The sequence below is a fragment of the Wolffia australiana genome, chromosome 20 (genome assembly GCF_029677425.1).
Source record: "Wolffia australiana isolate 7733 chromosome 20, ASM2967742v1".
Lineage (NCBI taxonomy): Eukaryota > Viridiplantae > Streptophyta > Magnoliopsida > Alismatales > Araceae > Wolffia > Wolffia australiana.
Window position 1 is genome coordinate 6,197,501 of NC_135854.1, and position 14,882 is coordinate 6,212,382.

General features: G+C 35.6%; 2 protein-coding genes across 3 annotated transcripts in view; both read left to right on the forward strand.

Moving 5' to 3' along the window:
• The window catches only part of LOC144716085 (Nuclear transport factor 2 (NTF2) family protein), a 1,719-nt gene extending 800 nt beyond the window's left edge, over positions 1 to 919 (forward strand). The window contains exons 4-7 of the mRNA XM_078591119.1: positions 64 to 103; positions 209 to 277; positions 367 to 476; positions 659 to 919. Of these exons, the coding sequence (XP_078447245.1) occupies positions 64 to 103; positions 209 to 277; positions 367 to 476; positions 659 to 794 (355 nt within the window). The 3' untranslated portion in view covers positions 795 to 919. The remainder of the gene's footprint in view (positions 1 to 63; positions 104 to 208; positions 278 to 366; positions 477 to 658) is intronic.
• A 4,480-nt stretch (positions 920 to 5,399) lies between these two features.
• On the forward strand, positions 5,400 to 11,673 carry LOC144716256 (MAK16 protein-like protein). 2 transcript variants are annotated; one of them, XR_013584867.1, is made up of 10 exons: positions 5,400 to 5,629; positions 5,718 to 5,827; positions 7,437 to 7,555; positions 7,635 to 7,732; positions 8,099 to 8,186; positions 8,274 to 8,414; positions 9,568 to 9,667; positions 9,805 to 9,911; positions 11,045 to 11,178; positions 11,523 to 11,673. XR_013584867.1 is itself a non-coding variant. In XM_078591360.1 (9 exons), exons 1-9 carry the CDS (start codon positions 5,568 to 5,570, stop codon positions 11,087 to 11,089), a joined length of 870 nt encoding a protein of 289 aa, XP_078447486.1. In that variant the 5' UTR covers positions 5,400 to 5,567; the 3' UTR covers positions 11,090 to 11,264. The 2 variants fall into 2 exon arrangements, 1 of the variants encoding a protein (XP_078447486.1); XM_078591360.1 differs by lacking the exon at positions 11,523 to 11,673 and having other exon boundaries at positions 11,045 to 11,264.
• The last annotated feature ends 3,209 nt before the right edge of the window (positions 11,674 to 14,882 follow it).

The following is a 14,882-nucleotide window of genomic DNA, read 5'->3' on the forward strand; positions in this document are numbered from 1 at the left end:
TCTCTGATGGATCTTGAATTTTCAGATTTTTAAAGATTTACGACGTCAATTTTCTGTGAAAAGATTGAAGCAGATCAAATCGGCCTTCTACTCTTTGCCGAAGGTAATAATCTTTTCCTTGGTAGAAGTCATTCTTACACTATTTGTTCTCAACTTATATGAACATGAACATGATCATCCTTGAAAATTATATCTTTGTTCATATCAGGTGTTTAGCGAATCAAAGATTACAGAATACAGGGTTGAAGAAAATATTACAGGACCTGGAAGTGGAGAGGTTGGTATTGCTTCTGTTTTATCTTGCCAAAGAAAAAAATGCAGATCTTTAATTTGGTATACTGTTTTTTTTCCTGTGATTTTATGCAGGTGCTGATTGACAACAAGCAGCATTATAAATGCTTTGGGAAGGACATTAGCGTTGTGTCCCTCATCAAGCTAAATATACAAGATGGAAAGATCATCCGACATGAGGACTGGTAAGTTAGTTAAAGATATGATGTAGAATGTTAGGAGTCAAACTCCCTGCCTAAATAGGATTAAAGTGGAGAAGTAGAGCCCATGCTAATGGCCATAGTTTTTGGCACAGTGATAGTCTATTCAAATGCCATAAATGTGAGATGTTGTATTTATAGTATTTAGATTATGATTCTTTTTGTAGGTGGGATAAGAAGCCTCTGAATAACAGGGACACAGTTCAGATTCCACTTGTGGGGCGACTGGCTGAGGTCACTCGCCGAGGCTCTATGCTGATAACACATGCTTTGATGAGGTTTGGGCGCGATCCTAGCCCTTGAATTACTCTTAATGACTTTTCTTTATATCTCTTTCACACACACTCTTTATATATACATGTCTCTCATCAGCAGTTGTATTAAAGTTCTCAATATATATCTGAAAAGAAAAACTGTTACTTTAAAAAGTATGAGAGAAAATTTTAGTAGTTATGGGAGGGAGGGATAGCAAAGCCTACTGTCAGGCCTGGACGTATGGCTGGCCTGTAATTAAATCTATGTGTAAATCATAGTAAGCTTAGAGTTATGATGCCAAATTATATGTGATCTAATTGGCAGAGAGGAAAATATAAAGTAGGGAATAACACAGTCGGACTAAAGTTTTGCGGTCTGATTTGGCCTGGATCTTTGGACTAGAACAGACTGGAATGAGAAATATAATACCTTTTGTAACCTGTAATTTGTAAACGATTGTTATTATTAAATAACTCGACATACAATATTCCATGTAAACCTAGCTAGCCAACTATAAAACTTCCAGATTTAGTCTTATAATCAAACTATGCTAATCATTGTCATGCAAGAGAGGTGAAACAAACTCATTAAGAATTAACAAGAGAAACTTCATGCCTAGTGAGAAAAGAGGTTTAATGCATATAATAAGCTTTAGTAGGATCATATAATTACAATAATAAATCAAACATGCTTCCTTCAGACAAGTCAAACTAAATACTTTTATAAGTGATGACATTTATAGATGTATATCCTTCTCTATCTTTGGAAAAACCAATATTTTGGCTAAATTTATAAAGAAAACGATTTTTTCATGTGAAAAGACATTAACATCGCAGGAAGATTGTCAGTATTTAATTGGATCTACAACAAGACAGCTGGACCGCAAATCAGCCTACAAAAATATTGATATCTCCAAAAAATAGAGAATAAGAGATTGCTTGGAAAATAAGAGAAATTGGGGGAGTGAAAGACAGATGAAAGAAGGAGAGAGATGTGGAAAATGAGTGAAATAAATGGATATAACATATAGATGTTAGCTCAGAAAGAATGAGAAAGGTGGACATCGCTGATGTTGCGACAACAGAAAGAAATAAAGAGAAAGCAAGAGCTAGATTTTCTATTATATGCATCATCTATATCTCTGACTTTACAAATCATAACAAAAATTTCTGAGAAAATTTGAATTATCTATATTGATAAGCCATCCAGTGCTGAAGAGGTGTTCTGCATCAATACAGTCTCGGTCATCACCAAGGAAAATCAAGAACAAAACTGAAAAAGGAATAAAATCATAGTCTGGATTGAGCCAGACTGGCCAAAGAAATAATATACAGACACCAGGAACATTATTTACTAGAAAAATATTTTAAGAGAGATAGATATAAAAGAAGATGAATATGAATGTAACCATTGTAATAAAGCTTCATTGATAAAGATAATTTTCTATTTGTTTCGTCATTATGTCACTAGTCATCTTTCACATGTGTAAACCATGGACAAACCATCTCGGATGACATGGGATAATATGATGAAAAGTTTGAATGGGTCATGATTAGGGTTTGACATTTGTCATATGTTATGTGTGTGATCACATCACGAGCATCGAATGGTTGTCAATGACATCAAGAGTGACGAGTTTGTAACATCATAATATTGATGGCGACGAGACGAGTTTCATGTATGATGTGATGTGGCGAATGAGACAGGGATCTGTTGAGAAGTGTATTGATTTATTTTTTATGCTATTAGTTTTGGTTGATAATATGTAGTATTTTGAGTATTTTGATTGTATTTATTTTTTATGCATGACAAAATTTTCTGAGATGATTTATCAGTAAATTTTACTGAGGTAATTATAAAATTTTTAGGGCTATTAAACATTTGAATTTAAAGTTTTCAGATGGTTATTTGTTAAGGGACAAATCATTTGTTTATTTTAAAACTGAATGGCCCATTTCAAGTTAAGCCCCTTTTATTCCTGAAAATTGCTAATTGAGACCAACAGGTTTTTAGTCAACTATCACAGGTTTTTAAAAAATAAAATTCCACATATTTGAAGTCCAAAAGTTTTCCTACTGTTATTTCAAAAATTCTAATTCATAACTTCTTATTGAAGATATACGTACTGAAATTTGCTTCTGCTTTAGCTGAACCTATTTTTAAATGACTTCTGCAATTGACGCAACTGAGCTCTACGCCCGTGAGTAATATTCTGTTTATTGTAATAATTTTATTTGGCTTGTGCAATTTATGCTAAGTTATCTTCCCTGTAAGCAATAATTGATTTTTTTGCAATAACTGAACCATTTTTTAAATGGTTTATGAATTTTACACACCAAAACTATCTGTAATATGAACAATAATTAAATATTTAATTATGTTTCAACTGAATTCTCATAATTAACCAGTTAAAAAGTTATTTCTTAGTAGCTGAAATAAAATTTGTCAGTTTATGAAATTTCAGACACATAATTATTTGTACCATTTAACAGATTGAAATTTATTTTCCTATAACTCGATTAAAATCATTTATCAGAAGTAGTTAAGACATTTTACTTTCTGCTGAAAATGGGAAAACTATATTTTTAAATAAATGAAATAAAAATAATTGGAGAAATCTAACTGCGGAATATTGTACTCAAATTTCAGGTTGAAGCACCAAGGTCAATAAGACTTATCTACTAGAGACACAGAAGTGGATCGTAGACATAGGACATTAAAAGACCTGTTGACATGTTAAAGTTGAAGACATCTCCATTACATGAATATTCTTATACTTTTGGGGATATTGAAGTGAGGACATGTTAAAGTTGAAGACGTATCCATTCTAGAAATATTCTTATACTTTTTGAAACAAGAGTGCAAAGAGTAAAAATTGTGTCTGTAACTCGAATGATCTATCAGTTTTCCCAAACAAATAGACCTTCCAAGTTATAGATACATTTTGGATGGATTAGGGAGCCCAGTAGTTTGGTTCCCTAACCATGTTAAATCATTGTATCAGTAAGAAGATAGATGAGCATCAATCATGGAGTATTACAAATAAATTTAGAAAAAAAAAAGATAGTGAGAAGATGTTCATTTTTAAGCCTAAAATTCAGCCACATATCCCAGAGGATCTAATTGTGTGACCAATGTCAAACAACCTCTTGTTGGCAGTGGTGACAACTTAAAAAAAATGAAAAGTTCTGTCTCTTTCTCTGTGCGTCCATTCACAAAGCTCTCTTCACAAGTTCACATGCAAATGCTACAGCTTTAGAGATAGGAGAAGGTTGGTGCCACACACACACACACACACACACACACACACACACACACACACACAGAGAGAGAGAGAGAGAGAGAGAGAGAGAGAGAGAGAGAGAGAGAGAGAGAGAGAGAGAGAGAGAGAGAGTATGCAGGAGTATTGGTGACAGCCACTGATGCTGTTCAGTGATATGGAAGTGATGTGAAATGACATATTATGCGATAGTGATGTACAATGATGAAAGCTTTCAAATGCTCTCTTCTCTTATTTCTACACATCCATTTTATTGATGACGCGCCGACAGCCAGATCAGATGGTTGCATGGATCTAAAGACATATTCTATCAAACAGAACACAGAATGATGGTTATATGGAACATATGATGCATACACGAAAAAACTGTGTAGAAAAATGACTGAAAAACTTCAAATTTTGGTTTCCATTATGTTCTTTCATCTATGTCATCATATCATCCGTTCACAAACCTTAATAATGTGTAGAAAGAGGGATTTATTCATAAAGGGCCAATTGAAAACATGATGATAGAGGGGTCACTATGGGTTGAGGGGGGAAGAAAGATGTCGGGGGATCCCAAAGAGATAGAGAAACTAAACCAAATATTGATCAGATTCCTTTGTCATCCGTCTTCCGTCACCCCCTTATCCATCATCCCCCACCCATAATCCATCACACATCATCCATCAATTATCATTTATCATCCATTCTCCATCATTTATCATTTATCCTCCATTTTCCATCATTTATCATCCATTATCCATCATTTATCATCCATTATCCATCATTTATCATCCATCATCCATCACTTATCATCCATCATCCATCACTTATCATCCATCATCCATCACTTATCATCCATCATCCATCACTTATCATCCATCATCCATCATTTATCATCCGTCATCCATCATTTATCATCCGCCATCCATCATTTATCATCCGTTATCCATCATTTATCATCCGTTATCCATCATTTATCATCCATTATCCATCATTTATCATCCACCATCCATCAATAATCATCCATTATCCATCATTTATCATCCATAAGCCATCATTTATCATCCATAATCTATCATTTATCATCCATTATCCATCATTTATCATCCGTCATCCATCATCCATTATATATTACCGTCATCCAACACCCATGATATATTATACGTCATCCAATATCCGTTGTCCGTCATCCTCTCGTCACCTTAGCGGAGGGCACAGAAGCGAAACGTAGTACTATAAATACCGTCGGGTATTTTGAAAATATTACCGTCATCCAACACCCATGATATATTATACGTCATCCAATATCCGTTGTCCGTCATCCTCTCGTCACCTTAGCGGAGGGCACAGAAGCGAAACGTAGTACTATAAATACCGTCGGGTATTTTGAAAATGTTAAACATTAGAAAAACCCTTGATTTCCTGTTCTTCCTCTTCTTCTGTAGACTATCTCGCCGCCGCGGCAAACTTTTCACTCATCGTAGAATCCCTAGAATTTCTTCAAGCGCCAGCTCCAATTCAATATCTTGAGCATTCGATAATTTTTGAATTGAGATATGCAGCACGACGACGTCATATGGCAGGTTATCCGGCACAACCACTGCAGTTTCATGTCAAAGTGAGTTCGATCGGTTTCGATTTTCATATTCCGGTTAAATTTTGTATTTTATCTTGGTTTATGGTAAAATTGTTTTCGTTTTCCGCAGAATTGTCACTGGAAATTTCTGCCGGAATCCGTATAATGTGACTGGAATTTGCAACCGGAGCTCTTGTCCTCTTGCCAACAGCCGATATGCCACTATTCGTGATCATGAAGGTTATTTTTGCTTCTTTGCTTGTTGCTTTTTCTCCCTAAAACTTATCGACAAGGTTTTCTCTGGTTGTTTGACTCATCCATTTCAATGTTTTCCTTATTTTTTCTTGTCTCTTTGGCATTGGTCTGGGTTTTACGTCTAGTAAAGTAATTGATTGTGTTTCAATAGACCTGCGCTTGGATTTTACCTCCTTTACAGCTGCAGAAACGCCCTCGTCTTTGCCAATCATTCAAATCTATTTATTCGGTTAATTTAAACATTCGATCAACAGTAAAATTTCTGATTAAATTACTTGATCGATTTACTGGCATACTTCTTAGCTCGACAAGCTTAATATTTTAAACTAAAGATAGAAATAAACCGTTTCAATTAAAGAATGTCGCTGGTAAGATTTATCTCCTGTGTATCTATGCTGCACGGTCGTGTGGAAGAATGCTTTTTCGGCCCTCGCATTGCTGGGAAGGGTTGGCATTTAAAGAATGCACTTTCAGACATCACTGTCGAGTTTTCGAAGTACACCTATCACAGTTGAGAGAGATTAAGATTAGATAGAAGATGAAGAACTTCGTTAAAATCAATGGGGGAGAAAGTCCCTCCTGTACAGGATTCCCAAATCAATTTCCACTTGATCTCAACATGTTTCTTTTGATGATGATTGTGAGCGATGCCAATAGCCAATTTGCTGAGAGATCAATAGAGTAAATCGATATAGAGGCTGACAATTGCACTTCATGAGCTATGGATGGTCAAACCCATTGACATTGACTTCGGTCTCTGATAAGACAGCAATGACTTGCTGTCTACATTGTCAACTGTCATTGGTGTCACCATCAATGTCAACCGTCCATTTTTTCTTGATGTCTCCTATGGTAGTTGACTATGACAAGAAGATGATGGTCGGCAATCCCTGTGACTTTAATTTAACAAAATTTTTAAATACTTTTGCATTTATATTCCACCGTCAATGATAACCGTCCGCTGAACCTTCGACATCAACCATCTTCGTTATTCTGCGCTACTTCAAAAATTGTCAGGGTTGTCGTCAACCGAAGTTGATGTTGATAGTTGTTGTGAAGCTGATGCCTGCAGATCCATTCCATGACCTTAGTTTGAAGGATGTTTGAAATCCTTTTGACATTCCTTAGAAACTATATACTCATTTTAACCTGTTGAGTGATATTGTTGAATACAGGCATCCTTCCCTGTGTTTTTTTATCTATTTTCTTTGTAACTGGTATTGGGCTGTGAGTGTCTAGGCCAGTATTGATTAACTAAAGTTATGATGTATTCTATTATTCTTGGCCCATTACTAACGAATTTAAGCCAGTAGTCGCTGTGTTACGGGTTTGACATTCTTATTCCCCAACCCTAGCTTCCCACAATTGCATCCAGAAGAGCAGTTTCTCCTGCAGTGTTTAACAGTTATAACTGGTATTCTTTGGCTGACTTATCGTATCTCCGAGTCATCATTTTAATATGGTTTGCTGAATTAAGATGATGTATCCCTCACAAGGGTTTAGGTTTTTTTGGTAGGCTAATGCCGCTGAGTGGAAATTGTTGGGTCTTGTTCTTCTACTCATATCTGGTTAACTGATATTCTTCTGTGTGCAGGTGTATTTTATTTGTATATGAAAACTATTGAGAGGGCCCATAAGCCAAACGACCTATGGGAAAGAGTGAAGCTTCCGCGGAACTATGAAAAGGCTCTGGAACTAATTGATCAACATCTGGTATTGGGGCTTCTTTTTTTCCTGCTGTTCAACTGGAGCTTCTAAGGATGCATAAATACATAACTTTATTCTTTTATAGCAATACTGGCCCAAATTTCTCGTTCACAAGAACAAGCAGCGTCTGACAAAGATGACTCAATATCGCATCCGCATGAGGAAGCTGGTTCTGAAAGTCAGGTGTGTCCATTTTTTTTGCTTTTGATAGTGTGTTGATCTCTTCCTGAAGATATATTTTAGCCTGATACGAAATTAAAATGAAAAAATGTGACTATTTCTCCCCAATGTCAAATGATCCATAACCTTCTGTTTCTAAGATTTACTCTGCAAACAATTTGAAAAGTGTTGAAATATTCTATTAATCGATGAAGATGTGGGCAGAGGAACCTGGTGCAACATGGATGTTCGTATTTTTATGTTTCTTAAGGTCTTTTATATGATCATGTAATCATCCATTTGCCTATGTAAGGCAGATGGAAATTGAGTTTTTGGGCCAAAACTTATGCTGAAATCTTACAGTTTTTGAAAGCCATATTTTTCTGGCAGGGAGAAGATCGTGACTATGCCCAGAAAGCAACAGAAGCGAGAAGCCAGAAGAGAGGAAAAGGCAGAGAAAGCAGCTGTCTTGGACAAGGTCAAAGTCTGGCGCCAAGCTTTTGACTTTTGCTCTTTTTTAAAGACTTCTAGCTAACGGTTCTCGTGCATGATCCTTAATTTGCAGAGCATCGAGAAAGAACTGCTAGAACGCCTGAAAAAGGGTGTGTATGGAGATATCTATAACTACCCAGTTGAAGCTTATGATAACATTCTAAACATGGAAGAAATGAAAATTGCTGATGTAGAAGATGAAGAAGAGGAAGAGGTAAGACAATCACCCTTCGCATCATTTTTACTCCCTTTGCTTTCTCTTTCACGGGTGATGTTAATCTTTCATATGCTTCTGCACCGACGATGACAATGATGAGTGGATGATGATGATGAGGTAAAATCATCTTTTTATTCCTCATCATCGCAGTTATCCATTGGTTGATGAAAAATCGTCATGATCACTGTCATCCAATTTCCAAGAAGCGCAATTGTCATCCATCAGTTTCCAACCTTATGTAGCAATTAGTCATGTTGTCATCATCATAATCTGTTTTCTTAGGTTCGTCATTATCTTCATCTTCATTGTCATCTATTTTTTGAATTCGTCATCATGATCGCCTTTCAGCGTCATAGAGGCATCGTCATCATCCTTCGTTTTTTAAGCTAAGATAGCATTGAGTCATATTTTCATTGTCGTCATCTGATTTACAAGAGTTGTCACTATCATTGTCAACAGTCATTTTCAATGCGAGGGTAGAATGTAATTGTGTTTTCATCATGGTCATATTCATCTGATTTCCTTGGGTTGTGGTCGTCGATATTGTCAATGTGATCCGTCAGTTGAATTTTTCATGATAGTTTTCATTGTCATCCTTTTTCAAAGAGATCCCATCGTCATCTATCAGGTTCTAAACTGAGATAAGCTCTTCATCATGTTGTCATCATCATCATCATCCAATTTCTGAGAGGCTTCATCGTCATCCATCAGTTTCCAAACTTACATAGAATTAATAAGTGTTGTCATCCTCACTATCGTCATTTGATTTCTTATGGCCGTTGTTATTTTCATCTGTTTTCACTCTCATCCTTTGTTGAATTTCTTCATCATAATCATCATCGTCATCCAGTTTCACAGAGGCAGCATCATCATCCATCAATTTCTCAACTAAGACAGGATTTAGCCATGATGTTATCATCCTCGTCGAATTTCGTAGAGGCATCATCTCCATTGTCATCCATCAGCTGCAAGGATAAGATATCATTTAATGTTATCGTTATCATAGTCATCACTGCCTGGTTTCCAATGATTATTATCATCATTTTTATTAGTCTAACCACACATGGATGACGACGACGTAATTTATGGACAGCGATGAAGGAATTTAGGAACGAGGATAGTACTGACGAGTGTATCACTATATTTGCAGGAACCAGAAATTGAGTATGTGGAGGGCTATGACCTAGAGGAGGAAGAAGAGGACATGGAAGACTTTGGTGGCTTCAGCAAAGCTGTCGAAGAGAAGGATGGTAAGTCCATTCAAAACCATGAAACCAAACCCATTGTCCTATTTCAAAAAGAAACCCTATATAAGTTTACGATTTCTTTTTCCAAAGAAAAACTTTGTAAGTTCACGGTATCATATTCACTTATATCGTGATTGTAGATGATGAAGTGGATGATGACGTGGAAGATAAGAGAATGAAAAGGAAGGGGAGGGATGGATCCAGAACGGGTTCAAAGGCCAGGAAACAAAGCCGAGTTCTCATCGAGGTAATTTTTTTAAGTTTTCTTTTGTAAATAGATGGAGATAAAGATAGAAATAGATGATGAAAATTGTCATCGCATCCAAAACCCATCATTGTCAATGTCCATAGGCTAGCATGCCGATGATGATGATGATGCTGATTTCTCCAGTCTCTCGACATGGAGTGATGTTTACAAAGGGATAGGATGAGAGATGATGTCGACGTTGTCTCATCGTTGTCATTGTCATCAACATCCTTGTGAGGACTACAGATGATGACGATGATGATGTCATGATTGTCATCCAGACAAGGAAGAATGTTGAGCTGGAGAGTTACCGTGATGGCGAACACCACATGGAGGTAGATATAGATATAGGGATAGAAGTGGATGGAGATGGAGATGAATATTGAGAGAGAAAGACGATCGTGAAAGAAAAAGAAGATAGATGATGACGATTGTCTCGTCATCTTCATCCCGGTGAAGACAAATAGTATTGGTCATGATGATTTTATCATTATCATCCTGGTGAGGACAAACATGGATATAACGACACCAGCTAGAGGTTACTGAGATAGATAGAGAGATCTATATATATATATATAGAGAGATAGAGCTTGATAGAGAGAGATGGATACATTTATATATATATATATATATATATATAGAGAGAGAGAGAGAGAGAGAGAGAGAGAGAGAGAGAGAGCTTGATAGAGAGAGATAGAGCTTGATAGAGAGAGACAGATATATATATATATATATAGAGAGAGAGAGAGAGAAAGAGAGATGGAGCTTGATAGAGAGAAATAGAAATATATATAGAGATATATATATATATATACATATATAGATTGAGAGAGAGATAGTGATAGATAGATAGAGAGAGAGTGAGAGGTGAGAGGTGATGGAGATAGTGATAGTGGCAGATGGAGATAGGGAGAAGTTTTTTTTTGGGACACTTCTCTCGCTATGTACAGAGAGTTGTGAGTACTCTCCCTCTTAATCTATCGGAAGATAAATGGAGATGTTTTTTTTGAGTTATGAACAGACATTATTTTTTTCAACTCATGTATATTTGCTCTTGGAGAGATTTATATGGGGTCATATACGTGCATCTATACTTAATAAATCCTAATGTGATTTTTTTTCAACTCTGCCAGGTGGAGGAAGATGGCTTTGGTGAAAGGCAACGAGCTCGTCACTGAGAATATCTCTCTCTAGCACCTGGTTATACACCGTCTGCGGCCTCCAGTTTAAATATCTGTTGCAATGGAAGCATATGTGGCCAGTGCAGGTTAGACTTAGCATCAGAGACATGTATTTGTCATTATTTAAATTTTGATTCCATTGTTTAAGATTTGTTATGTTACAAGAGAGAAATCGCAACGGTAACGATAAGTAGTTAGATGATCAAGTGGGTCACTACTTTCATTTTCCCTCTGCCATGCAAGTTTCTGAGTAGGTTTCAGCCAATATTTCCATTCTTTCTTTGGATCTGCCGTTAGCCTTAGAGTTCTTTAGTTTAATCCCTATAGTTAAGCCAAAGTCTCTAATGAGATCTTCAGCCCTGCTTAAGCTCTGTTTCTCCAACTCTAAATCTTCGCCCTTCTGATCATCTCTACCTCACTGCTTATTCAGGTGGCTTGTCCCTGGTCGATCCCTACCTTTGTCGTGCGACCTCTCCTCTGATCATTCTTCTTCACCTCTCGCTGCTCCATATTTATCTGTTATTTTTCACTAATTATACAAACACAAGCCCTTATTTTCATATTTATCATTCATCACTTAATTCTATTCTGGACATAGAACTAGGGAGAATAATGTAATATTTTCCAGAAATCATCAAGGTTGGGAGCCTATATATTTAATATCTGCAAAATTGGTTAAAAATAGTAGCATCTTGACAATCACAACCACGATCCTATATATTTAATTCAATCAAATTGAGGTAGGGGAGCAACACATCATGTCACATCTGATCGGTATATGATGACTTTGCCGAAAAATTATAATGGGAATGATCATTTCCAGATGGGTAAATGGCTCAAGTTTGAACATATTGTCTATGGGCTGTTCTAAAACTAGTACAGGAGATAGAACTCTTTATGTAAATAGTGTGATTCATGTTCCAGAAATTGGTGAAAACTGTTTTTAACTAATAAGTTGACATTAGCAAATAGTGTGTGCATTGGGTTTTTTTTTGTATTGGCTTGTTTGCAGAGGACAAGAAAACCTACAAGATCATGAACTAATGGTCAATTAATGACAGACTTTACCCACTGTTTGTCTCATACGTGGAAAAAGGGCACTTGACTTGTAAAACGAAAAAGTATAATTTGTTGGTTTAATTTTGAATTCCTCAAAAGTAATGATCATGAACTAATGGTCAATTAAAACTGGGAATTTGCTGAAAAAGTATAATTTTTAATTCTTCAACTTGTAATAGATAAATTTGGGCTTCCTATCTCTCATCACTGCAAACACTATATTTGTGAACCACATTGTACTTATAAATCTCAAAAACTTCTACTGCATCATAAAAACCATAATTGACATTCTGGTTTGTAGGGGCCTTCACTTGTTCTGTTACATTCTGGTTTCCAATATTATGTATTTTTTACGATTTCAGTAACCTTACTTGGATTGATACAATGAAAGGATTTTTTTCTGCTATCTGTAATTGATGAATTACATAAAAAATCCTTTCTCTACAAAAGTATAGTACATTATACCTAATTGGGCGAGGAGTATCCATCTCTTCATTCATTTTTCAAAACACATGGAATTGTTCGTAGGGTGTCTTGTTCACATGCTGTAGAACAACATTTTTACACACAGGATACACACATCGTGTGGAAACACCTTTGATATTGTTTCTTCAAGCTAGATGGCAAAGCAAATTTTGGGATGAGGCTGTAGGTACAGTTGAAATTCTCATCAACATAGTGGTGACAACAATTATTTTAAAAAATCCCCTTTAGATGTATTCTTTAAAACATCACCGAATTATTCTTGGTTGATAACGTTTGGTTGTACACGCATCCCAAATATGAGGCTGCATTCACTCAATACATTGGTTAATGGGATATAGTTTCCTAGATGTTGGATACATACATAATTCTCTCAACACACATGACTTGTTTATCTCCCAACACATTATTTTGTCTGAACATAGTTTTCCTTTCTCTAGTGATGCAAACATTAGTGATATTCCTGTTTTTCTTAGTGCGTACTGATAAACTCAAATTTAAAGTGTTAATTTGTCATTGATATTTGAGTTAAGAAGTAATAATTTATAAACCTTTACTGATAAAATAATGCGACTAGTTAGTGATGAGCAAGGGTTGTCTCCACATGGAACGGATGTTAGGGCTTAAATACTCTTTAAATGATGATTCAAGAGGTATGAGAGGAGATACATATAAAGGATGGGATTGTGATGTGATGAATCCAAGGTGTTGAAAAGGGTGATAGTTATTGTATTATAAGGATGATATGAATAATAATATGATGAATACATAGGAGAATATTGATAGCTCAAATGGAAATGAGGGTGTGAGATAGATGAAGATGTGAACTGATGATGGATGTCGAAGATGAATAAGAAGATAGAATGATGAGGTGGGTAAATGTACGTGAGTGGATGTGGATGGATGATGGTTTAATAGAATGGTGGAAGAAGAAATGATAATGACCTAACTGATGGATTTGATGAAAGAATGTAAAGGTGGTTGTGAGATGGAGAAGATGATGTAGATTTAATTGAAGGGATGTGAAGGAAAGAAACCAATGCAAGGCAAGAGAGTAACCTTAGATCCAGATCAGCCTCTCAACTTCTCCGTTGATCTTCCCCAAGCACTCAAGACACCAAGAACACCCAGATGGACCTTCAAAACCCTCACTCTCTTTCAATCAGCCTCTCTAGAAGGAAGTGAGTTCAAAGATAGTTTTTACAAAAATCTGAGGTTATATTTATAGGTCCAACCTTATGGAGAAAGCTTCACTCAAAATTTGAGCCCGAAACTCCTTTTGGGTCATCAGATATCATGATTTGAACTTGGATCAATCTCAGCCCTTTGATTTTCTCTCTCCTCCCATTTTGGAAAAGTCAAAGAGCCATTAAATAAATATATATATATTAATTCATAAAAATGTTAGAATTATATAATGTGAATTTTAAAAATGATATCTCTTCAAATATAATGCCAAAAAGTTTTCGGAAAAGTATATTCTGACTGAAAAAATTATGTTCTTTCAGAATTTAACATCAGATAAAATACGTAAAGTTCATAACATTCAAAATATAATTATAAAAATAAACTTAATCCTTTTAGGCTGATAACACACACATATAATCAATTTAATGCAAATATGGCCATATTAACCTACTAAAATGTGGGTTCTCACTTACCAAAAATGAACCCATGGATAATGCACAATTCAAAATATTGACATAGATACTAGTAAAGCAAAATTAACTCAAAATCAGGAACAATTTTTCTGATCATCAGTACTAGATGAAGATAATTTCTCTGCGGTCCATTCCACTATTATTATATCTTCTCAAACTAATGAGAAGGCATAACTGGACTCAGACATTCAGATTACCACTCATTAATGTCTGCCTCCAAGGTCTAAACCTTGAAAAATGTAAAAGAAAAATGTAGGAAGAATGTACAAAAAACAAAAAATGTAGAAGAGAGAAATTTAAGATCGTAAATATTCCTTTCCTCAATATCTTGCTACAATGATGTAAACTTCCAAAGAACCAACATCGTTTACAATAGAATCCAAGAACAAAAAAATTGATGCTGGCTGTGAGATAAGAACTCGAAGCTGTAAGATGGGTAATAAATGGTCATTGGTGCATAGTAAATCCGAATTGACATATCACAGGGTGTAAATTGGTTATAAAATCAAGTATAGACTGCCACAAGTATGCCAGAAGGGTAAAACCAACAAGGCCATGATTTCTTGGAGACTTTCATACCTATTATT

Excerpts from the sequence above, each read along its gene's own strand:
- LOC144716256 (XM_078591360.1), top strand. The coding sequence starts at position 5,568 with ATGCAGCACGACGACGTCATATGGCAGGTTATCCGGCACAACCACTGC. Across the intron at positions 8,187-8,273 it reads AAGCAGCTGTCTTGGACAAG|AGCATCGAGAAAGAACTGCT; the intron begins GTCAAAGTCTGG and ends CTTAATTTGCAG. Across the intron at positions 9,668-9,804 it reads AGCTGTCGAAGAGAAGGATG|ATGATGAAGTGGATGATGAC; the intron begins GTAAGTCCATTC and ends TCGTGATTGTAG.